This window comes from Pleurodeles waltl, chromosome 10, assembly GCF_031143425.1.
Source record: "Pleurodeles waltl isolate 20211129_DDA chromosome 10, aPleWal1.hap1.20221129, whole genome shotgun sequence".
Taxonomy (NCBI): domain Eukaryota; kingdom Metazoa; phylum Chordata; class Amphibia; order Caudata; family Salamandridae; genus Pleurodeles; species Pleurodeles waltl.
This window is the reverse complement of record NC_090449.1, coordinates 180860183-180887601: the sequence shown is the minus strand read 5'-3', so window position 1 is coordinate 180887601 and position 27419 is coordinate 180860183. Positions and strand designations below refer to the sequence as shown.

The 27419-nt window shown below is 44.5% G+C and overlaps 2 protein-coding genes across 3 annotated transcripts in view; one reads left to right on the top strand and one right to left on the bottom strand.

Annotated features, from left to right (window-relative positions):
* The window catches only part of EIF2AK1 (eukaryotic translation initiation factor 2 alpha kinase 1), a 339056-nt gene that overhangs the window by 220626 nt on the left and 91011 nt on the right, over window positions 1-27419 (top strand). The window lies entirely within an intron of this gene.
* The window catches only part of ANKRD61 (ankyrin repeat domain 61), a 63635-nt gene that overhangs the window by 3952 nt on the left and 32264 nt on the right, over window positions 1-27419 (bottom strand). The window contains exon 2 of the mRNA XM_069209666.1: window positions 26256-26350. Coding sequence (XP_069065767.1) covers window positions 26256-26350 — 95 coding nt within the window. The remainder of the gene's footprint in view (window positions 1-26255; window positions 26351-27419) is intronic.

The following is a 27419-nucleotide window of genomic DNA, read 5'->3' as shown; positions in this document are numbered from 1 at the left end:
TGGTGTTGGTTGCGGCTCATCTTCGGAGATTAGGAGGTTCAGTCTTTCCCTATCTCGACGACTGGCTTTTAAAGGTGAGCTTGCCTCAAGCTGTCTTCTCCCATCTCCATACTATAGCGGACTTCCTGCATTCTCTGGAGTGCACTATAAACATGCCGAAGTCACACCCGACTCCCTTTCAGATGCTTCCTTTCATCAGAGCTGTTCTGGATCCAGTGGAGTTTTGGGCTTATCCTCCCGAGTGGTGAGTCCAGGTTATTTAGGCTATGATACCGTTGTTTCAGCATCTGTCCTGGATTTCGGTGGGAAGACTCTGAGGCTGCTGAAACTCATGGCCTCCTGCATCTGGCTGGTGACACATGCCAGATGGCTTATGCAGGCTATGCAGTGGGACCTAAAGTTCCAATGGTCACAGCATCAGGAGGATCTCTCCATCAAGGTCCAGATCCTGGAGGGGACTACGAAAGATCGGCAGTGGTGATTGATGAATCACAATTGAGTCAGAGGCATATCCCTTTCCCTTCCCCAACCAGATCTGATAGTAGTGACAGATACATCACTCCTGGGATGGGGCTGCCAATCAGGAGAGGTGGAGATCAGAGGTATCTGGTCTCTGGCGGAGTGTGGACGCCACATCAAACTGTTGGGGTGCTATGCCATCCAGCTGCCATTAAAAGCATTTCTTCCCCTTATCAAGGAAAAGATGGTGCAGGTGTTCAAAGACAGCACCACTGCCTTGTGGTACTGCAACACGTAGGGTTGAGTGGGGTCGTGGACCCTTTGTCAGGAGGCTCTGCGCTTCTGGAGGTGGCTGGAACAGCAGGGCATATCCATGGTGATTGGACATCTTATGAGATCTGTGAATGCCAAAGCAGACTAACTCAGCCGACAATGCTTAGCCTATTACAAATGGCGTCTCAACCCAGAGGTAGCGCAAGACCTCTTTCAGCAGTGGGGAGAGCCTTGGTTAGATCTGTTTGCCTCCACTGAGATCGTGAAATGTCAGCAGTTTTGCGTGTTGGAGTGTCCAAGGCACCAATTGCTCTGAGATGCTTTTTGTCTCGAGTGGAATGCAGGCCTCCTTTATGACTTTCTGTCCATATCACGTCTGCCCATAGTTCTCAAGAAGATCAAGAATGACCGGGCCCAAGTAATCCTTATGGCTCCGGACTGGGCACAGAGAGTCTGGTATCCCAAGCTGCTGAGCATGTCCATCGATCCACCAATCATACTGCCCCTTCGGTAGGATCATCTCTCACTGCACCAAAGCCTGTCCACTCTCCCCTCCTTGCATGGACATTGAGCAGCGACAGTTGACAGCCTCTGACCTTCCTCCCGAAGTCTGTAACAAATCTTGGTAGCGAGGCGCCCCTCCACCAAAATGGTATACACCTATTGTTGGAAACGATGAATGGCATGGTGCACAGATAAGTCTGTTGACCACCTTTCTGCCCCTGTCTTTGAGGTTTTGTTGTTTATTCTTTCCCTGGCCCAGCAGGGGCTCTTTTATGGGCACCCTTAAAGATTATTTGTCTGCTATTTCTGCTTTTTTTTTAGGTTACCTGATCAACCGTCTTTGGTTAAATCCCCTATTGTAAATGAGCTCCTCAATGGTCTTAACACATCTTTTTCCTCCATACGTATTCATTTTGCCCTAATGGTATCTGAATTTGGTTTTGACATTTCTTAAATGTGCTTCTTTTGAGCCTCTCCACAATTGTCCTCTCCGGCTTCTCACTTTGAAAACAGTCTTTACACCTGCCTGCAGGATGAGTGAGCTGCAGACATTGTCATGTAAGCTGTCCAACTTTTCCATCTATCCTGACAAAGTGGTGCTTCACACTAGGGCCTCCTTTCTGCCAAAAGTGGTAACGCTTTTTCAAATGGGCCAATCTATTACATTGCCTGCATTTTACGCACCCACACATCCTTCTAAGGAAGAGAAGAGACTCTACCACCTGGACCCAAAAAGGGCGTTGGTGTTCTACCTTGATTGTACAAAAGAACTGCGAAGAAAGGCCTGGCAGTGCAGAAGCAGCCCAACTCCAGGTGGGTTGTACACTGCATCAAGATTTGCTACCCACTGGCCAAAAAGCAACCCCTGAAGGTTTGCATGCTCATTCTGCCTGATCTAATGCTCCGACCACTGCGTTTGATCATGGAGGTCCAGTACTTTTAATTTGTCAGGTGACAACGTGGGTATCTCTGCACAAGTTTACCAAACACTGCTACTTGGACAGTCAGGTCTGTAGGGATGGGCACTTTCTAGTAAGATCTTAGTTCGCAGACCCTCCTCCGTGGATGGTATTGCTTGAGTATCTATTGAAAGGTAAGAAGTCTGCAACTAGATGTCTCTAGCAGATAAACATGGTACTTACCTTCGGGAACATCTTATCTGGTAGAGCCAATATCTAGTTGCAGAATCCTTACCGACCCACCCATCTTTCCCTCTCTGCGATCCCATTTCTAGGGGAAGGGACTCCACTTTCAGGCCCTTAGTTTTGACACACCCATAGTCAGTTTCTTTATGGCTCTGCTCTTCTGTCATGGAACGACAGTAAAAGAAACTGACATCAGCGCGCTGGGGTGGCGCCTATATAGGAACCACAATATTATATATGGCACAGATGACGGACGAGGAGACGATCGCCTTTAACTGTGCACAGAGGTACTACTCACAAAATTCTCCAGGTCCAGTATGATGCATGGGGGAAATTCAAAGGGAAAGAATCTTCAACTAGATATTGTCTCTACCAGATAAGACGTTACCAAAGGTAAGTAACTCATTCTTCTGAAGCTAAAGAAGCACATTTACATAGATTAGTACCTGGTGCACACAGTCTTCTAGGTTAAGTAGAAATAGTCATGGTAAGACAATTTTAATAACTCAAGGCTGCTTACACTATTTATAATCTACTCTATAGAATCTTTGCCCTGATAGAAACTTTTTTCTGCAGAACCAAAAACCTTGTGTGGAAAGTACTGGACACAAGTTGACAACTGTCATCTGCACAAAGGGTTACTCTTCAATACAAAGATATATAGTGTGTTTGTGACCACTGCACACCGACAATGCATTAGCAGCACATGCGTTTTGGAAACACTTACACCCATTAGCTTGACACAGGCAGTACATAGATAGAGAAGTATTATGGAAATTACCCACCACTACGTAAACTATAAAACAAATTAGCCCACACTTTGGATGATGTCCTCAATGATCACATCAGTGATGTCATAGAACATGTCATGAGTGATGTAATATGTGAGGTCATAAGAAGTGCATGGGGGGGATGCAAGTTATAGATAGCTCTTTTAACTATAATTGGTGAATCTCTTTGTTTTTTTTAGTTCAAAACTTTAATGTTGTCATTGGAATGTTCACCCAACTATAACTCGCTCCCTAAGGTAACTAACTGTTCGATGGCATGTGTAGCTGCAGATACACATGCTGTGCGCAGTCCGCCGTCTGGTGTTGGGCTCGGAGTGTTACAAGTTGTTTTTCTTCGAAGAAGTCTTTTCGAGTCACGAGACCGAGGGACTCCTCCCCTTTTGGTTCCATTGCGCATGGGCGTCGACTCCATCTTAGATTGTTTTTTTTCCGCCATCGGGTTCGGACGTGTTCCTTTTCGCTCCGTGTTTCGGGTCGGAAGGTTAGTTAGAATCTCGGGAAAAAACGTCGGTATTGTTGCGTTCGGTATCGGGTTAGTTAGAACAAATCAACACCGAATTTTGAAGAGCTCCGGTGGCCCTTCGGGGTAATTTCAATCCCCCGTCGGGGCCTGGTCGGCCCGACCGCGTGCGACTTCGACACTGATGGAACGGACCCCGTTCCGATTCTGTCCAAAATGCCATAACAAATATCCGTATACGGATCAGCATTTGGTCTGTAACTTGTGCTTGTCCCCCGAGCACAAGGAGGATACGTGTGAGGCCTGTCGAGCGTTTCGGTCCCGGAAGACGCTGAGAGACCGAAGAGCCAGAAGACTACAAATGGCGTCCACGCCCACAGGTCCACATCGGTTCGAGGAGGAAGAAGAAGAAACTTTCTCCATCCACGAGTCGGATTCCGAAGAACTCGACGCCGAAGACACGTCAACCGTGAGTAAGACGTCGAAAATTAGGACTCACGAAAAGTCCACAAAGGCCCAGGGGACGCCACCGCCGACAGGCCATGGCTTAACCCAAAAACAAGGTGACCGAGCCAAGGCACCGAAAACGGCATGCTGGTGTCGAAGTCATCCGACTCCAGTCGTGATACCGCCACACAGCAATCTCGGAGCCGAGACAGCGGGTCCGAGAAACCTCGGTACAAAGACGGCGCCGAAAAGGTTCGGCACAGAGACACCGAGCCGAAGCAAAAGAAAATTTCTTCGGAGCCGAAAAGACCTTCCGAAAAGATTTCGGTCCCGAAACACCCAGCCTCGGAGCCGAAAAGTGGTTCCTATACAGAGGAACAAGGGCTAACCACCCAATTACATAGCTTTGGAGAGGACCTTCAAACTGTGGAACATGACCACACGCAGAGAAGGCTTCATATCCATGAAGATACAGGGAAGATAACCACTCTTCCCCCAATCAAGACCAAAAGGAAACTTACCTTTCAACAAGGGGACAAGCCACCACAGGCAAAGGTGGCAAGGAGAACAACCCCACCACCTTCTCCACCACCATCAACACATGCATCACCAGCAACCACTCCACCACTAATGCACTCACCAGCTCATACAATGAGTCAGGATGACCCCGATGCATGGGATCTCTACGACGCTCCAGTGTCTGACAACAGCCCAGACTCTTATCCCACAAAGCCTTCGCCACCTGAGGACAGTACATCTTATACACAGGTGGTCGCAAGAGCAGCCGAGTTTCACAATGTATCATTACATTCGGAACCAATTGAGGATGACTTTCTCTTTAATACCCTATCCGCAACCCATAGCCAGTACCAAAGTCTTCCCCTGCTCCCAGGAATGCTAAGACATTCGAAACAAATATTTCAGGATCCTGTTAAAGGCAGGGCCATAACTCCAAGGGTGGAGAAAAAATACAAGCTACCACCCACGGATCCTATATATATTACAACACAACTGACACCGGACTCAGTAGTTGTGGGGGCAGCTCGTAAGAGAGCCAACTCTCATACCTCAGACGACGCACCACCTCCGGACAAAGAGAGCCGCAAGTTTGATGCTGCGGGTAAAAGGGTTGCAGCACAAGCAGCAAATCAGTGGCGTATCGCCAACTCTCAGGCACTTTTGGCAAGATACGACAGGGCTCATTGGGATGAAATGCAACATTTCATCGAACACTTACCCAAGGAGTTCCAAAAAAGAGCGCAACAAGTGGTGGAAGAGGGGCAAAGTATCTCCAAAAATCAGATACGGTCTTCCATGGATGCAGCAGACACAGCTGCAAGGACAATAAACACCGCAGTTACAATAAGAAGGCACGCATGGCTACGCACTTCTGGGTTCAAACCGGAAATCCAACAGGCTATGCTCAATATGCCGTTTAATGAACAGCAATTGTTTGGGCCGGAGGTAGACACTGCCATTGAGAAACTCAAGAAGGACACCGATACAGCCAAAGCCATGGGCGCACTCTACTCCCCGCAGAGCAGAGGCACATTTAGGAAAACACCTTTTAGGGGAGGGTTTCGAGGTCAACCCACAGAAGCCACAACCTCTCAAACAAGACCTACCTACCAGGGGCAATATCAGAGGGGAGGTTTTCGCGGACAATTTAGAGGGGGCCAATTCCCAAAAAATAGAGGAAAATTTCAAGGCGCCAAAACCCCTCAAACTAAACAGTGACTCACAAGTCACACACCCCCATCACATAACACCTGTGGGGGGAAGACTAAGCCAGTTTTACAAACTTTGGGAGGAAATAACAACAGATACTTGGGTACTAGCAATTATCCAGCATGGTTATTGCATAGAATTTCACCAATTCCCTCCAAACGTCCCACCGAAAACACACAAGATGTCAAAACAACATATAGATCTTCTAGGACTAGAAGTTCAAGCACTGCTAGAAAAGGACGCAATAGAATTAGTACCAATTCAACAAAAGAACACAGGAGTTTACTTACTGTACTTTCTAATACCCAAAAAGGATAAAACTCTGAGACCAATACTAGATCTCAGAACACTAAATACCTACATAAAATCAGACCACTTTCACATGGTCACGCTACAAGACGTAATCCCACTGCTCAAACAGCAAGACTACATGACAACATTAGATCTAAAGGATGCGTATTTCCATATACCAATACATCCTTCACACAGGAAATACCTAAGGTTTGTATTTCAAGGAATACATTACCAATTCAAAGTGTTACCATTCGGAATAACAACTGCGCCAAGAGTTTTTACAAAATGCCTGGCAGTAGTAGCTGCGCATATCAGAAGGCAGCAAATACATGTGGTTCGATGGCATCTGTCGCTGTAGATACGCATGTTTTGCAATAGCTCGCCATCTGGTGTTGGGCCGGAGTGTTACAAGTTGTTTTTCTTCGAAGAAGTCTTTCGAGTCACGGGACCGAGTGACTCCTCCTTTTGTCTTCATTGCGCATGGGCGTCGATTCCATCTTCGATTGTTTTTTTTCCGCCATCGGGTTCGGACGTGTTCCTGTCGCTCCGAGTTTCGGAACGGAAAGATAGCTAATTTCGGAAGATTTTCGTCGGTATTGTTGCGTTCGGGATCGGCGTAGTTAGATTCAACACCGCGTCGAAGGATCGAAGAGCTCCGGTGCCCTTCGGGGGTAGTTTTTTCGATCCCCCGTCGGGGTCTGGTCGGCCCGACCGCGTGCTGAAGAACGCCGATGGAACGGACCCCGTTCCGCTTCTGCCCCAAATGCCACAATAAATACCCCTATACAGACCAACACTTGGTCTGTAACCTGTGCCTGTCACCTGAGCACAGTGAAGACACCTGCGAGGCCTGTCGTGCGTTCCGGTCCCGAAAAACACTCCGAGACCGTCGAGCCAGAAGACTTCAGATGGCGTCCGCGCCGACAGCCCACCGAGAGTTCGAGGAACAAGAAGAGGAAGGTACCTTCTCGATCCAAGACTCAGACTCCGAAGGATTCGACGATACACAAACCGTGAGTAAGACGTCGAAAACCACTCAGAGGAAGATTTACAAGGCCCAGGGGACGCCACTGCCACCAGGCCATGGCTCGACCCATAAATTCGGTGACCGACCGTCGGCACCGAAAAAGGCCCAAACAGTGCCGAGATCGTCCGACTCCGGTCGAGACACCGGCACGCAGCCTTCTCGGGACCGAGAAAGTGCTGGAGACAAGCATCGACACCAAGATGCCGGTGTAGACACGGCTCGACGCCGAGACAGCGGCCCCGAAGAAGATCGGCGCCGACAGGTTTCGGCCCCGAAAATGAAAAAAGTCACCTCGGAGCCAAAAAAGGACGCAGACAGGGTTTCGGCCCCGAAACAAACTGCAACCGACCCAGCTTCAGGCTCTTATACAGAAGAGCACTCGCTAACCTCCCAAATGCAAAAGCATAGGTTTGAGGAAGAGCTACAATCAACTGATGTGGACCATACGCAAAAGCGTATTTTCATACAGCAGGGGACAGGAAAAATAAGCACCCTTCCCCCTATTAGAAGAAAGAGAAGGTTGGAGTTCCAAACTGAACAGACACCACAACCAAAAGTGGTGAAAACAGTTACCCCACCACCCTCTCCTCCGCCCGTGATTAACGTCTCACCAGCACAAACTCCATCACACTCCCCAGCTCACACCACCATGAGCCAGGGTGACCAAGATCAAGACGCATGGGACCTATACGATGCCCCAGTGTCAGATAACAGTCCGGAGGCATACCCTACGAAGCCATCTCCACCAGAGGACAGCACCGCGTATTCTCAAGTGGTGGCTAGAGCAGCACAATTTCACAACGTAAGCCTCCACTCAGAACAGGTCGAGGATGATTTTTTATTCAACACACTCTCCTCCACCCACAGCTCATACCAAAGCCTGCCTATGCTCCCTGGTATGCTCCGGCACGCAAAAGAAATCTTTAAGGAGCCGGTCAAAAGTAGGGCAATCACACCAAGGGTGGAAAAAAAGTATAAGGCGCCTCCTACAGACCCGGTTTTCATCACTACACAGCTGCCTCCAGACTCTGTCGTTGTAGGAGCAGCTAGGAAAAGGGCCAACTCCCACACATCTGGAGATGCACCACCCCCAGATAAAGAAAGCCGCAAGTTCGATGCATCTGGTAAGAGAGTCGCAGCACAAGCTGCAAACCAGTGGCGCATCGCGAACTCCCAGGCACTACTTGCGCGCTATGACAGAGCCCATTGGGACGAGATGCAACATCTCATTGAACATCTGCCCAAGGACTTACAAAATAGGGCAAAACAAGTGGTTGAGGAGGGACAGACCATTTCCAACAACCAGATCCGCTCCTCCATGGACGCTGCAGATACAGCTGCACGGACAATTAATACATCTGTAACTATCAGAAGGCATGCATGGCTCCGAAAGTCTGGATTTAAACCAGAGATTCAACAAGCTGTTCTCAATATGCCTTTTAACGAAAAAGAACTGTTCGGTCCAGAAGTGGACACAGCGATTGAGAAACTCAAAAAAGACACGGACACTGCCAAAGCCATGGGCGCACTCTACTCCCCGCAGAGCAGAGGGAATTACAGCACATTCCGTAAAACAGCCTTTAGAGGGGGGTTTCGGGGTCAGAGCACACAAGCCAGCACCTCACAAGCAACACCGTCCAGTTACCAGGGACAGTATAGAGGAGGTTTTCGGGGACAATATAGAGGAGGGCAATTCCCTAGGAATAGAGGAAGATTTCAGAGCCCCAAAACCCCTACTACTAAACAGTGACTCACATGTCACTCACCCCCTCCACACAACACCAGTGGGGGGGAAGAATAAGTCATTATTACAAAGCATGGGAGGAAATCACTACAGACACTTGGGTTCTAGCAATTATCCAACATGGTTATTGCATAGAATTTCTACAATTCCCTCCAAATATACCACCAAAAGCAAAAAATTTGACAAAACATCATTCCAATCTCCTGGAGATAGAAGTGCAGGCACTATTGCAAAAGAATGCAATCGAATTAGTGCCAAACACACAAATAAACACAGGAGTTTACTCACTGTACTTTCTGATACCAAAGAAGGACAAAACGCTGAGACCAATCCTAGACCTCAGAGTAGTGAACACTTTCATCAAATCAGACCACTTTCACATGGTCACACTACAAGAAGTATTGCCATTGCTAAAACTACACGACTACATGCCAACTTTAGACCTCAAGGATGCTTATTTCCATATACCAATACACCCATCGCACAGGAAATACCTAAGGTTTGTATTCAAGGGAATACATTACCAATTCAAGGTACTGCCTTTCGGATTAACAACCGCACCAAGAGTCTTTACCAAATGTCTAGCGGTAGTCGCTGCACACATAAGAAGGCAGCAAATACATGTGTTCCCATATCTAGACGACTGGCTAATCAAGGCCCATTCGTTAATAGAGTGCTCAAATCACACAAATCATATCATACAAACCCTCTTCAAACTAGGGTTCACCGTCAACTTCACAAAATCCAAAATTCTGCCGCGCAAGGTACAACAATACCTAGGAGCCATAATAGACACATCAAAAGGAGTAGCCACTCCAAGTCCACAAAGAATTCAAAATTTCAACACCATCATACAACGCATGTATCCAACACAAAGGATACAAGCAAAGATGGTACTACAACTCCTGGGCATGATGTCTTCATGCATAGCCATTGTCCCAAACGCAAGACTGCACATGAGGCCCTTACAACAGTGCCTAGCATCACAGTGGTCTCAAGCACAGGGTCATCTTCTAGATCTGGTGTTAATAAACCGCCAAACTTACCTCTCGCTTCTGTGGTGGAACAACATAAATTTAAACAAAGGGCGGCCTTTCCAAGACCCAGTGCCACAATACGTAATAACAACAGATGCTTCCATGACAGGGTGGGGAGCACACCTCGATCAACACAGCATACAAGGACAATGGAACGTACATCAAACAAAACTGCATATAAATCACCTAGAACTTCTAGCAGTTTTTCAAGCACTAAAAGCTTTCCAACCAATAATAGTTCACAAATACATTCTCGTCAAAACAGACAACATGACAACAATGTATTATCTAAACAAGCAAGGGGGGACGCACTCCACGCAGTTAAGCCTGCTAGCACAAAAGATTTGGCGTTGGGCAATTCACAACCAAATTCGCCTAATAGCACAATTTATACCAGGGATCCAAAATCAACTCGCAGACAATCTCTCTCGAGATCACCAACAGGTCCACGAATGGGAAATTCACCCCCAAATTCTGAACACTTATTTCAAACTCTGGGGAACACCTCAGATAGACTTGTTTGCGACAAAGGAGAACGCAAAATGCCAAAACTTCGCATCCAGATACCCACACAAACAGTCCCAAGGCAATGCCCTATGGATGAACTGGTCAGGGATATTTGCTTACGCTTTTCCTCCTCTCCCTCTCCTTCCTTACCTGGTAAACAAACTCAGTCAAAACAAACTCAAACTCATATTAATAGCACCAACTTGGGCAAGGCAACCCTGGTACACAACGCTGCTAGACCTATCAGTAGTACCCTGCATCAAATTGCCCAACAGGCCAGATCTGTTGATACAACACAACCAAAAGATCAGACACCCAGATCCAGCATCGCTGAATCTAGCAATCTGGCTCCTGAAATCCTAGAATTCGGGCACTTACAACTTACCCAAGAATGTATGGAAGTCATAAAACAAGCCAGAAGGCCATCCACCAGGCACTGCTATGCAAGTAAATGGAAGAGGTTTGTTTGCTACTGCCATATTAATCAAATACAACCATTACACACAACTCCAGAACATGTAGTGGGTTACTTGCTTCACTTACAAAAATCTAACCTGGCTTTCTCTTCCATTAAAATACACCTTGCAGCAATATCTGCATACCTGCAGACTACCTATTCAACTTCCCTATATAAGATACCAGTCATTAAAGCATTCATGGAGGGCCTTAGGAGAATTATACCACCAAGAACACCACCTGTTCCTTCATGGAACCTAAATGTTGTCCTAACTAGACTTATGGGTCCACCTTTTGAACCCATGCACTCCTGCGAAATACAGTTCCTAACCTGGAAGGTGGCATTTCTCATCGCCATTACTTCCCTAAGAAGAGTAAGCGAGATTCAGGCGTTTACAATACAGGAACCTTTTATACAACTACACAAGAATAAGGTCGTCCTAAGGACCAATCCTAAATTTTTGCCAAAGGTTATTTCACCGTTCCATCTAAATCAAACAGTGGAACTTCCAGTGTTCTTTCCACAGCCAGATACCGTAGCTGAAAGGGCACTACATACATTAGATGTCAAAAGAGCATTGATGTATTACATTGACAGAACAAAGAACATCAGAAAGACTAAACAACTATTTATTGCATTTCAAAAACCTCATGCAGGAAACCCAATATCAAAACAAGGTATAGCCAGATGGATAGTTAAATGCATCCAAATCTGCTACCTTAAAGCTAAACGACAGCTGCCCATTACACCAAGGGCACACTCAACCAGAAAGAAAGGTGCTACCATGGCCTTTCTAGGAAACATCCCAATGCAAGAAATATGTAAGGCAGCCACATGGTCTACGCCTCACACATTCACCAAGCACTACTGTGTAGACGTGTTATCCGCACAACAAGCCACAGTAGGTCAAGCCGGATTAAGAACATTATTTCAGACTACTTCCACTCCTACAGGCTGATCCACCGCTTTTGGGGAAATAACTGCTTACTAGTCTATGCAAAACATGCGTATCTACAGCGACAGATGCCATCAAACTGAAAATGTCACTTACCCAGTGTACATCTGTTCGTGGCATCAGTCGCAGTAGATTCGCATGTGCCCACCCACCTCCCCGGGAGCCTGTAGCAGTTTGGAAGTTACCTTCAACTATTTGTATATGTATCATCTCAACCTTAAATAGGTGCATACTTAGTCACTCCATTGCATGGGCACTATTACTACAATTCAACTCCTACCTCACCCTCTGCGGGGAAAAACAATCGAAGATGGAGTCGACGCCCATGCGCAATGGAGACAAAAGGAGGAGTCACTCGGTCCCGTGACTCGAAAGACTTCTTCGAAGAAAAACAACTTGTAACACTCCGGCCCAACACCAGATGGCGAGCTATTGCAAAACATGCGAATCTACTGCGACTGATGCCACGAACAGATGTACACTGTGTAAGTGACATTTTCATTCCCGTACTTAGACGACTGGCTAATCAAAACCAACACGCTAAAACAGTGTTCACAGCACACAAAATATGTCATACAAACCCTTCACAGGCTAGGTTTCTCCATCAACTACGCGAAGTCACACCTTCTGCCGTGTCAAACGCAGCAATACTTAGGAGCAACAATCAACACATCAAAAGGGATTGCCACTCCAAGTCCACAACGGGTTCAAACATTTCACAAAGTAATACAGGCCATGTATCCAACACAGAAGATACAAGTCAGAATGGTAATGAAACTACTAGGCATGATGTCTTCATGCATAGCCATTGTCCCAAACGCAAGGTTACACATGCAGCCCTTACAACAGTGCCTAGCATCACAATGGTCACAAGCACAGGGTCAACTTCTAGATCTGGTGTTGATAGACCGCCAAACATACATCTCGCTTCTATGGTGGAACAGTACAAATTTAAACCAAGGGCGGCCTTTCCAAGACCCAGTGCCACAATACGTCATAACAACAGATGCTTCCATGACAGGGTGGGGAGCACACCTCAATCAACACAGCATCCAAGGACAATGGGACATACATCAGAGACAGTTTCACATAAATCACTTGGAAATGTTAGCAGTATTTCTAGCGCTGAAAGCATTTCAACCCATAATAACCCAGAAATACATTCTTGTCAAAACAGACAACATGACAACAATGTATTATCTAAACAAACAAGGAGGGACACACTCGACACAGTTGTGCCTCCTAACACAAAAAATATGGCATTGGGCGATTCACAACCACATTCGCCTAATAGCACAATTTATTCCAGGGATTCAGAACCAGTTGGCAGACAATCTCTCTCGAGATCACCAACAAACCCACGAGTGGGAAATTCACCCCCAAATAATAAACAATTACTTTCAGATTTGGGGGACACCTCAAATAGATCTATTTGCAACAAAGGAAAACTCAAAATGCCAAAACTTCGCATCCAGGTACCCACAAGATCAATCCCAAGGGAATGCTCTATGGATGAACTGGTCAGGGATCTTTGCATACGCTTTTCCCCCTCTCCCTCTCCTTCCATATGTAGTAAACAGGTTGAGTCAAAACAAACTCAAACTCATACTAATAGCACCAACATGGGCAAGGCAACCTTGGTACACAACACTACTAGACCTGTCAGTAGTACCTCATGTCAAACTACCCAACAAACCAGATCTGTTGACGCAACACAAACAACAGATCAGACATCCAAATCCAGCATCCTTGAATCTAGCAATTTGGCTCCTGAAATCCTAGAATTCGGACAATTGCACCTCACACAAGAATGTATGGAGGTCATAAAACAAGCTAGAAAACCTACCACTAGACACTGCTATGCAAACAAGTGGAAAAGATTTGTGTATTACTGTCAGAATAATCAAATTCAGCCATTACACGCATCTCCAAAAGATATAGTAGGATATTTACTACATTTGCAAAAATCAAATCTAGCCTTCTCTTCCATAAAGATACATCTCACAGCAATATCAGCTTACCTGCAAATTACTCATTCAACTTCACTATTTAAAATACCAGTCATTAAAGCGGTTATTGAAGGCTTAAAAAGGATCATACCACCAAGAACACCACCTGTTCCTACATGGAACCTCAACATTGTCTTAACAAGACTCATGGGTCCACCTTTCGAGCCCATGCATTCTTGTGAAATGCAATACTTAACGTGGAAAGTTGCATTTTTGATTGCCATCACATCTCTAAGAAGAGTGAGCGAGATTCAAGCATTTACCATACAAGAACCATTTATTCAGATACATAAAAATAAAGTGGTTCTAAGAACGAATCCTAGATTTTTACCAAAAGTTGTCTCACCGTTCCACTTAAATCAAACGGTAGAATTACCAGTGTTCTTCCCACAACAAGATTCTGTAGCTGAAAGAGCACTACATACATTAGACATCAAGAGAGCACTAATGTACTACATTGACAGAACAAAACTAATTAGAAAAACAAAACAACTATTTATTGCCTTTCAAAAACCTCATACAGGAAATCCAATTTCAAAACAAGGCATTGCCAGGTGGATAGTTAAGTGTATTCAAACCTGCTATCTTAAAGCAAAGAGAGAGCTGCCTATTACACCAAAGGCACACTCAACCAGAAAGAAAGGGGCTACCATGGCCTTTCTAGGAAATATTCCAATGAACAAAATATGTGAGGCAGCAACATGGTCTACGCCTCATACATTTACCAAGCACTACTGTGTAGACGTGTTAACTGCACAACAAGCCACAGTAGGTCAGGCTGTACTAAGAACATTATTTCAAACTACTTCAACTCCTACAGGCTGAACCACCGCTTTTGGGGAGATAACTGCTTACTAGTCTATGCACAGCATGTGTATCTGCAGCTACACATGCCATCGAACGGAAAATGTCACTTACCCAGTGTGCATCTGTTCGTGGCATGAGTCGCTGCAGATTCACATGCGCCCACCCGCCTCCCCGGGAGCCTGTAGCCGTTTAGAAGTAGATCTTGAACAATTGTACATTTGTAAATATATTACTTTAACCTTTATTATGTACATACGTATTCATTCCATTGCATGGGCACTATGACTAACATACACAACTCCTACCTCACCCTCTGCGGGGAAAACAATCTAAGATGGAGTCGACGCCCATGCGCAATGGAACCGAAAGGGGAGGAGTCCCTCGGTCTCGTGACTCGAAAAGACTTCTTCGAAGAAAAACAACTTGTAACACTCCGAGCCCAACACCAGACGGCGGACTGTGCACAGCATGTTAATCTGCAGCGACTCATGCCACGAACAGATGTACACTGGGTAAGTGACATTTTCCATACCTCGCGCCCTCCCATACACTGCTAATTACCCCAGATATTACAGCACTCATGATATCTTTTATAACATCATTAAAATATTAATGTAACATTAGAAGTCAAATCATTGAAGACAAAACTGTGCATGGGGAGGCGCGGGTTATAGTTACCTTACGGCGTGAGTTATAGTTACATTAAATAACTCTTAATTATAACAACTGAATTTCTGTGGATTTGTACATATGAAATGTGAGAAGAGAGAGAGAGAGAGAAATTATATATATATATATATATATATATATATATATATATATATATATATATATATATATATATATATGTGTTCGATGGGATATGTAGCTGCAGATACACATGCTTTGCATAAGTCCGCCAACTAGTGTTTGGCTCGGGAGTGTTACAAGTTGTTTATCTTCGAAGAAGGTTTTTGAGTCACATGATCGAGTGATTCCTCCACTCGGTGAAGGTGTGCATGGGCATTGAGTCCTTTGTTAGATCGTTTTCTTTCCACCTTCGGGTTCAGACGTGTTTCCTCTCTCTCCAGTAGATCTCAGTTCGGTACTATCTGAACTTCTGTCTTCTTTTCTGTAAATGTCTGTATAGTTAAAAATTGGGTTTTCCAATCTTACATTCAATTTGATTATAATAGTCGGGGTCGATTACACGCCCCTTTGGTTCTACCTAGCCCTTTTGGGCGCTTGGTAGGACTCTGTTTCGCTTTTGCCCTCGGTGTCACGCCAAGGTTCCATACACCGATCAGCACTCGGTGTGCAATCTCTGTCTCTCTCCGGATCACAAAGAAGAGAACTGTGATGCTTGTCCATCCTTACATTCGGAGAAGACTCCTAGGGATCGAAGAGCACGTCGGTTGGAGATGGCGCCCAAGTCGTCGGAACAAACGTCCAACATCTTCGAAGAACACCCACAAGAGGAATTGGCACATCACGCAACCGTTTCCATCGCACACTCTGATTCGGATAGACATTTTGATGTCAGCAGCCAATCCATACCACTGGCACAGTACGTGAGTACATCAGCCCCTTCCCAGCAACCAAAGACAATCAAAAAGACATCAGCACTGGTCTTGGGTCCCACACTGCTTGCCAGCCATGGTCGTACCCAAAAAATACATTCGGATGACCAACTCTTGGGTTCGGCACTGAAACATAAGGTCAAAGTGCATTCGGCACCGACCAAACACCTTGGCACACTTGTTTCGGGATTGAGCCCAAAATCAGAGACTTCCACCTTGAAGCTAAAAAAAAAAAACTACAAACCTATTCAGAGCCATCTTTTTCGGACCGACTCAAACATTCAGTATCCAGACTTTCAGAGCTGAAACCAGCGGGTGAAAAATATGCTACAGATACTAAGGAGTCTTCTGAAATAAGGCCCATATTAGAAGTAATGGACGCTAACCAGCAAAAAATCCATATACATAAGGACACAGGAAGAATCATAGCTTCTCCTCCCCCAGCAATCAAAAGAAAATTTACTTTCCAAGAAATGTTAGAAACTGGGCCTCCTCCTGCTAAAATATTTCAACAAAAGGAGAAACCAAAGGCAACACAACAGCCTTCACTCCCACATTCTCCTTTACTTCCTGCGTCTTTATCACCAGGTACTCCACTACACTCACCTACACAGTTTTCTCTACAATCCCCTATCTCAACACATGGGGATGATTTATATGACACTCAACAGGATATAGATCTATAGGACTTATATGATTCAAATCCCATCCCTCCTAATGAACCTGATTTATAGCCACAAGATCATCTCCTCCTGATTATACCACTGCTCACAATCAGGTTATAGCTAGGGCAGCTGTGTATTATAAGGTACAATTACATACAGATCCCATTGAGGATGACTTTTTATTTGACACCCTAACATCTACTCATAAGGTGTATCAGTGTCTCCCTATGCTCCCAGGCATGCTTAAACATGCAGAAGACATTTTCAAAGAACCGGTAAAATCTAGAATTATTGCACCAAGGGTGGATAAAAAGTATAAACCTGCACCCTCTGATCCGGTTTTGACTAGGGCTCAATTGCCACCTGACTCTATAGCCGTCAGGGCAACAAGAAAGACAGCAAATAGCCAATCTACAGGGATGCTCCTCCTCCAGAAGACGGAAGTCATAAATTTGACACAGCTGGAAAGAGAGTAGCAACTCAAACTGCGAACCATTGGAGGATTGCAAACTCTCAAGCACTGTTGGCAAGATATGATAGAGCCCATTGGGACCAATTGGAAGATTTGTTACAGTACAACAGATAGTAACAGAAGGGCAGGCCATTTCCAATAGTCAATTTAGATCTGCTATGGATGCGGCAAGCATAGCAGCAAGTGGTATCAACACTAGAGTCATCATTAGAAGGCACGCATGGCTAAGGGCTTCAGGGTTTAAGGCAGAAATTCAACAGGCAGTGTTTAATATGCCCTTTGATCAGCAATACCTGTTTGGGCCAGAGGTTGATATGACAATAGAAAAGCTGAAAAAAGACTCTGATACAGCTAAAGCTATGGGTGCCCTTAACACTACACCCACTTGGGGAACTTTTCGTAGGCCGCAGTTTAGGGGTGGTTTCAAACCATCAACCTCAGCAATCCCGATCCCAACAGAAACAAGTGCCACATTGTTACAACAGAGGTGCCGTCAGAGGCTCTTTTAGAGGGAATAATTATAGAGGGAAAGTAGTTAAACCGCCCCAAGAGGTTCTTCCTCCTCAAACAGTGACTTTTTACAGATCCCCACACAGCATACATCTCCTGTGGGAGGAAGACTGGACATTTTTTACCCACAACGGCACAACATTACTACAGACCAATGGGTTCTATCAATTATCCAACATGGTTATTGCCTAGATTTTATTTCTACCCCACCAAACATTCCCCCTCGCTTGCACAAACTTACTCTGGAACATCTCAATTTATAAAAACAGGAGGCACAGTCACTACTACTCAAAGGTGCCATAGAGATGGTACCTATATCCCAACAAGGGTCGGGAGTGTATTCACTATAATTCTTCATACCAAAGAAAGATGGTACTCTCAGGTCAATCTTAGATCTCAGACCCCTCAATCAATACATTCTGTCGGAACACTTTCATGTGGTCACTCTAGAGGACATCATTCCTCTGCTACAGAAAAAACAAGATTGCATGTCCGCATTAGATCTAAAAGATGCCTATTTCCATATTCCCTTAAATCCAGCACATCGCAAATTTCTAAGATTTGTTATAGCAGGGAAGCACTACCATTTCAAAGTACTACCCTTCGGAGTAACAACAGCACCAAGGGTATTCATCAAATGCCTGGCAGTAGATGCAGCATTCCTCAGAAGACAACACATACATGTCTTTCCGTATCTGGACGACTGGCTCATAAAAGCCAGTACAATTCAAACCTGTTAACAGCACACACAGTATATAGTGGACACCCTACACAACCTAGGATTCACAATCAGTTACCAAACATCTCACCTGAAGCCAGCTCAATTACAACCGTATCTAGGAGCAATTCTGAACACTCAATCAGCATTAGTATACCCAAACCCAGTGAGAATTCAAGCTTTTCACAATCTCATATCTCAACTGCAAAACAACCACATTTGCACAGTGAAGTTGATAATGAAACTATTGGGAATTTTGGCATCATGCAGAGCAATAGTCCCCAATCCGCGCCTACACATGACACCACTACAGCAGTGTCTTTTGCAACAATGGTCTCAGGGTCATATTCAGGATCTAGTTTTGTTGGACCGCCAGACTTATCACTCTCTGCAATGGTGGAATCACACCAGCTTATTAAATGGGTGGCCCTTTCAGGACCCTATGCCACAGACTATAATCACAACAGACACATCAATGATAGTTTGGGGAGCCCATCTCAACAACCCTATCACACAAGGGGAATGGGACTCAATTCAACAAACTTATCACATAAACATTTGGAATTACTAGCAGTGTTCCTAGCCCTCAAAGCTTTTCAATCACAAATCGCACACAAGACAGTGTTGATAAGGACAGACAACATGACTTCAATGTATTATCTTCAAAAACAGGCTAGCCACCACTTTTTGGGGAGAACGACTGCTTTTAGTCCATACATAGCATGTGTATCGGCACCTACACATGCCATCAAACGGAAAATATCACTTACCCTTTGTACATCTGTTCGTGGCATGCAGTGCTGCAGATTCACATGCACCATCCCTCCTCCCCCGTAGCCTGTAGCCGTTCTTAGTTGAATGAAAATTGTAAATTTGTAAATAAATATTCTTTTGATACACATTATAGTACATACATACCTGCTCCATTGCATGGGCACATCTAGAATACTCACAGCTCCTACCTCACCCTCTGCGGGAAAACAATCTAAGATGGAGTCGACGCCCATGCGTCGACTCCATCTTAGATTGTTTTCTTTCCTCCATCGGGTTCGGACGTGTTCCTTTTCGCTCCGCGTTTCGGTTCGGAAAGATAGTTAGAATCTCGGAAAATTCAACGGTATTGTTTGCGTTCGGTATCGGTTAGTTACAACAGATCGGCACCGCATTTTGAAGAGCTCCGGTGGCCCTTCAGGGTTTTCGATCCCCGTTGGGGCCTGGTCGGCCCGACCACGTGTCTCTTCAAGGCTAATGGAACGGACCCCATTCCGATTCTGCCCCAAATGTCACAACAAGTATCCGTATACAGATCAGCATCTGGTCTGTAACTTGTGTTTGTCTCCAGAACACAAAGAAGATACTTGTGAAGCCTGTCGAGCGTTTCGGTCAAGGAAGACATTAAGAGACCGAAGAGCGAGAAGACTACAGATGGCGTCGGCGCCGACAGGACAAAAACACTTGGAGGAGGAAGAAGAAACCTTCTCCATCGAGGATTCGGACGCGGACGAGGTCGATCCCGAACAGACGCCAAAAACCGTGAGTAAGACATCGACACACAAAGCTCACGGAAAAACCACTAAAGCCCAGGGGACGCCACCGCCAGCAGGCCATGGCTTAACCCGAAAAATAGGTGACCGATCATCAGCACCAAAAAAGGGTACGCATGTGTCAAAGACATCCGACTCCGGTCGAGATACCGGCACAGAGCAGACTCGACCCCGAGACAGCGGGTCAGAGCAAGTTCGGCACTGAGAGGGCGGCACCGAAACGAGTCGGCACCGAGAGACCGGAACGCCAAAAATTTAAAAAGTGTCATCGGAGCCGAAAAAGACAGCCGAAAAAGTTTCCATTCCGAAACATCCGGCCTCGGAACCGAAAACAGGTTCCTACACAGAGGAACAGGGGCTGTCCTCACAAATGCAAGGACATAGGTTTGGACAAGAACTAGAGTCAATGGAGCCAGACTACACTCAGAGAAGGCTCCACATCCAAAAGGACACAGGGAAGATAAGTACTCTTCCCCCAATTAGGAGGAAAAGAAGACTTGCCTTTCAAGAAAAAGACAAGCAGCCACAGGCAAAGGTGGCAAGACAAGTAACACCGCCACCATCTCCACCACACTCAACGCACACATCACCGGTAGCCACTCCACCACTGATGCAGTCCCCAACTCATACTGGAATGAGTCAGGATGATCCCGACGCATGGGATCTTTATGATGCGCCAGTATCAGATAACAGCCCAGACTGTTATCCAGCGAGTCCGTTGCCACCTGAGGACAGTACAGCCTACACACAGGTGGTGTCAAGAGCAGCGGCGTTTCATAATGTCCCCCTGCATGCAGAGCCTATTGAGGATGACTTTTTATTTAACACCCTATCCTCCACACATAGCCAATACCAAAGTCTCCCTATGCTACCTGGAATGCTAAAACACTCCAAACAGGTGTTTCAAGAGCATGTGAAGGGCAGGGCTATAACTCCAAGGGTGGAGAAGAAATACAAGCCACCGCCAACAGACCCTGTAAACATAACGCAGCAATTAACACCAGACTCTGTGGTAGTAGGGGCAGCTCGCAAGAGAGCGAACTCACACACCTCGGGAGACACACCACTTCCAGACAAGGAGAGTCGCAAATTAGATGCTGCAGGGAAAAGGGTTGCAGCACAAGCGGCCAAACAATGGCGCATTGCCAACTCACAGGCATTGCTGGTGAGAGATGATAGGGCTCATTGGGACGAAATGCAACATTTCATTGAACACTTACCCAAAGAGTTCCAAAAAAGGGCACAACAGGTGGTGGAGGAAGGACAGAGCATTTCAAACAATCAAATACGCTCTGCAATGGATGCAGCGGATACAGCTGCTAGGACAGTAAATACAGCAGTGACCATAAGGAGACACGCATGGCTGCGTACATCAGGATTCAAGCCGGAAATACAACAAGCAGTGCTGAATATGCCATTTAACGGACAGCAGTTGTTTGGGCCGGAGGTGGACACTGCTATCGAAAAACTTAAAAAGGACACTGATACGGCCAAAGCCATGGGCGCACTCTACTCCCCACAGAGCAGAGGCACATTTCGTAAAACACAGTTTCGAGGACAAAGCACAGAACACTCAACCTCACAAACAAGGCCCACTTATCAGAGCCAATATCAGCGGGGAAGTTTTCGGGGACAATATAGAGGGGGACAATTCCCAAAGAGTAGAGGGAAGTTCCAAAGTCCCAAACCTCCTCAAAACAAGCAGTGACTTCCACGTCACAAATCCCCAACACATAACACCTGTGGGGGGGAGACTAACCATGTTCTACAAACATTGGGAGGAAATAACAATGGACACTTGGGTTCTAGCAATTATCCAGCATGGTTATTGCATAGAATTTCTCAAATTCCCTCCAAATGTCCCACCAAAAACACACAATATGTCAAAACAACACATAGACCTTCTAGAACTAGAAATCCAAGCATTGTTACAAAAAGATGCAATAGAACTGGTACCAATTCATCAGATAGGAACAGGAGTTTACTCGCTGTACTTTCTCATACCCAAAAAGGACAAAACTCTAAGACCTATATTAGATCTCGGAACGTTAAATACCTACATCAAATCAGATCACTTTCACATGGTGACATTACAGGACGTAATCCCATTGCTCAAACAACAAGACTACATGACAACACTAGACCTAAAGGATGCATACTTCCATATACCAATACATCCTCCACACAGAAAGTACTTAAGGTTTGTATTCCAAGGGATACATTACCAATTCAAAGTGTTGCCATTCGGGATAACAACTGCGCCAAGGGTTTTTACAAAATGCCTGGCAGTAGTGGCTGCACATATCAGGAGGCAGCAAATACATGTGTTCCCGTACCTAGACGATTGGTTAATCAAAACCAACACGCAAGAACGGTGTTCACAACACACAAAGTATGTAATAGAAACCCTCCACAAACTAGGTTTCTCACTCAACTACACAAAGTCACACCTTCAGCCGTGTCAAACACAGCAATACTTAGGAGCAACAATCAACAGAACAAAAGGGATTGCCACTCCAAGTCCACAAAGGGTACAGGCATTTCACAATGTAATACAGGCCATGTATCCAAAACAGAAGATACAAGTCAAGATGGTGATGAAACTACTAAGCATGATGTCCTCATGCATAGCCATGGTCCCAAACGCACGGTTGTACATGCAGCCCTTACAACAGTGCCTAGCATCACAATGGTCACAGGCACAGGGTCAACTTCTAGATCTAGTGTTGATAAACCGCCAAACATACACCTCGCTTCAATGGTGGGACAATATAAATTTAAACAAAGGGCGGCCTTTCCAAGACACAGTGCCTCAGTACGTAATAACTACAGATGCCTCCATGATAGGGTGGGGAGCACACCTCAATCAACACAGCATCCAAGGACAATGGGACACTCAGCAGAGACAGTTTCACATAAATCACTTAGAACTACTGGCAGTATTTCTAGCGTTGAAGGCATTTCAACCCATAATAAGCCACAAACACATTCTTGTCAAAACAGACAACATGACAACGATGTATTATCTGAACAAACAGGGAGGAACACACTCGACACAGTTGTGTCTCCTGGCACAGAGAATATGGCATTGGGCGATTCACAACCACATTCGCCTAATAGCACAGTTTATTCCAGGGATTCAGAATCAGTTAGCAGACAATCTCTCTCGGGATCACCAACAAATCAACGAATGGGAGATTCACCCCCAAATGATAAACACTTACTTCCAAAGATGGGGAACACCACAAATAGACCTATTTGCAACAAAATAAAACGCAAAATGCCAAAACTTTGCATCCAGGTACCCACAAGATCAATCTCAGGGCAATGCGTTATGGATGAGCTGGTCCGGGATATTTGCTTACGCTTTTCTCCCTCTCCCACTCCTTCCGTATCTAGTAAACAAATTAAGTCAAAACAAACTCAAACTCATACTAATAGCACCAACCTGGGCAAGACAACCTTGGTTCACAACACTACTAGACCTCTCAGTAATGCCTCATATCAAGCTTCCAAACATACCAGATCTGTTAACTCAACACAAACAACAGATCAGGCATCCAAATCCAGCATCACTGAATCTAGCAATTTGGCTCCTGAAGTCATAGAATTCGGACATCTAGACCTTACACAGGAATGTATGGAGGTCATAAAACAAGCAAGGAAACCAACCACAAGACATTGCTATGCAAATAAGTGGAAAAGATTTGTTTATTATTGCCATAATCAAATTCAACCATTACACGCATCTGCTAAACACATCGTAAGCTACTTACTGCATTTACAAAAGTCAAAGCTAGCTTTTTCATCCATTAAACTACATCTTACTGCAATTTCAGCTTATCTGCAAATTACGCACTCAACTTCATTATTTAGGATCCCAGTCATAAAAGCATTTATGGAGGGCCTAAAGAGAATTATTCCACCAAGAACGCCACCAGTTCCTTCGTGGAACCTTAACATTGTCTTAACACAACTCATGGGTCCACCTTTTGAACCCATGCACTCATGTGAGATACAATATTTAACATGGAAAGTAGCGTTGCTCATTGCCATCACATCTCTAAGAAGAGTAAGTGAAATACAAGCATTTACCATACAAGAACCCTTTATCCAGATACACAAGCATAAAGTAGTTTTACGAACTAACCCAAAGTTCTTACCAAAAGTCATATCACCGTTTCACCTAAATCAAACAGTAGAGCTACCAGTGTTCTTTTCAGAACCAGATTCTGTAGCTGAAAGAGCACTACATACATTGGACATCAAAAGAGCTTTAATGTACTACATTGATAGAACAAAGCAAATACGAAAAACAAAACAACTGTTCGTTGCTTTTCAAAAACCTCATACAGGGAATCCAATATCCAAACAAGGCATTGGCAGATGGATAGTTAAATGTATTCAAACCTGTTATCTCAAAGCAAAAAGAGAACTGCCTATAACACCAGAGGCACATTCAACTAGAAAGAAAGGTGCTACTATGGCCTTTCTAGGAAACATTCCAATGACTGAAATATGTAAGGCAGCCACATGGTCTACGCCTCATACATTCACCAAACATTACTGCGTGCATGTGTTAACAACACAACAAGCCACAGTAGGACAAGCAGTACTACAAACTTTATTTCAAACAACTTCAACTCCTACAGGCTGAGCCACCGCTTTTTGGGAGATAACTGCTTACTAGTCTATGCAAAGCATGTGTATCTGCAGCTACACATGCCATCGAACGGAAAATGTCACTTACCCAGTGTACATCTGTTTGTGGCATGAGACGCTGCAGATTCACATGCGCCCACCCGCCTCCCCGGGAGCCTGTAGCCGTTTCGAAGTTGATCTTGAACATTGTTAATTTGTAAATAGATCACTTTAAACCACATTATGTACATACATATTTACTCCATTGCATGGGCACTATTACTATAATACACAACTCCTACCTCACCCTCTGCGGGGAAAACAATCTAAGATGGAGTCGACGCCCATGCGCAATGAAGCCGAAAGGGGAGGAGTCCCTCGATCTCGTGACTCGAAAAGACTTCTTCGAAGAAAAACAACTTGTAACACTCCAAGCCCAACACTAGATGGCGGGATGTGCAAAGCATGTGAATCTGCAGCGTCTCATGCCACGAACAGATGTACACTGGGTAAGTGACATTTTCCATATATATATATATATGTGTGTGTGTGTGTTTATATAATATACTGTTAGAATTGAGTTAGATGAGTTCATTATCAAATTATTTTGATATTGCATTATTTTTGTGTATTCCATCCATTTTCTTTTTTTTAGAAAATGTATTGCCATTTTTGTATTGATTATAAATCATGTACTTTTAGCAGTAATACATTCATAGTCATGGCCATTATACTTCATATACTTAAGAGCATTGCATGTAGCACAATCATATGTTAATGTACATACAACCTTAATATTGCCATGTTATACACAGGTTAGTGCATTACAGTAAATACCTCAATGTGTTGCTTTCTCCAAATAGCATTCAGAGAGTTACCATAATATTATCAGAGGCTCCAGATTTTTTTGCATTTTCTTGCCCGACTACAGGCTTTATAGATGTGCTGGTCATGAGACTTAAACCTGTATGTCAATATTCCCACTGTCCACCTCTCACAGGTATGGTGTCAGAGTAATCCCCTTAAATGGGCATGCCATTTGATGCAATGTCTGCCTGCAGGCCCATTGCCAGAGGACATTCTCTAATATGGGGCCTGCATTTTAGGATTCCAGCAAGCACAGTAAAGGATAGGCTTTAGACTGTTTGTAGAGACCAGGTCAAGAGAGAATCCTTTCAGTGGGTAATATGGGGTAATGCCAGTTGGATTGAAAGGCTAAGAACTACAGAGAGGACAAGAGCTGTGCGAGGTAACCACAGAAGTGTGCCATAATGACGTGCAATTCTTCAGATAGAATAAAAAACCCGGAACACAGACTGTAGGTGGGGAGTGAAACATGACCCTTAGGTGAAGAGTGTGAGTTGTAGGTTAGGTATTTAAAATCGTTGTTAAATGCTAAGAGATCTACAGTTAAACTTCCCCTTACACAAATGTTTTTCTTGCTTAACCATCAAATATCACACACTCATTAAGACTGAGAAACCAAAATGCGTCCAACTTACCTTATGTCAGGGTCGGCTCCTAGTTCTAATAAACAGAGCAGGCTTTTTTCCCTTCTGTAGGTTGCTGCTAAATGAATTGGAAGAACTGAGGTGCTCTGTATAAAAAAATAAACAATTATGTACTGTTTAGTGTTTACATTTTGCATTGATGTATACATGCCTTTTTATGCAGCAGTAAATGTGCGAGCCCCTTCTGGTTCAGAATACGATTAATGTGCTTTAAAGAATACTGAGTTAAGAAACATTATTAATGTTAAGCGTACAACAGTAGTTGATGCTTGATTGGCTTCCTCTTGTGCACTTGTGCTTTTGCCCTTTCGATTTTGGTTGTAAAAAATGAATCTTACTTGACAGCACTACCATGAATTCAGAGTTCCCATTCTTACCATAAGTAGTGTTTTTCTTATTGGTTGGATGAAGTTTGTATGTAAGGTGTCTCTAGGTGCTGAGGAGCTCATTTAAAGATGGAGATTCTTACTGCATGTTTTAATGTAGTGAAGATAGCTTCAGAAAACCGAGAAGGTTGTACTGGCAGTACATGAGTTAGGCCTCACAGATCTATAAGGTAAAAGCTTTATGCTTAGCTCAAACTGTGTAAGCAGAGGAACAATTTTAATTTCTGTATAAAGCAGGGTGTTCTGCATATCGGTTACGGATTTTACAAAATATATTATGTCAACAAAAAATGTGCATTATAGCAGTTTATGTATGGAGACAGAGAAAATAAAGTATAGCGCGATATTGTACATATCAAAATAACCATACAGATCCAATAATAATGGATGCCATGTATGGAACTGAGCAATCTCTGACTCCATCAGTGTGTTTTTGCTCTGCTAGTAGTGGAACTCAATCAGTTGATGCCAACTAAGGGCCTGATTATCAGTGTGTCAGGGAAGTAGGTGCTATTTATTGCACCTGATAAAATCCGATTCCCAGGGGCTTGAAATCTATCTGATGCATCTATTTCAAGATTCTGGGAAACAACATGCTATTTATGCTGAACTCACCAAAGCCAACATGTGTTATTAAATATAGTAAATACTGTACTGTTTTCCCCTCCTAAATTCCAGTAGGTATGTCCTTCTGAAACTCAACAATGAATGAACTATTTAAACACACCCAGTAACTACAGAGTGCAGTAAATGCAATGCAACTCTGAAT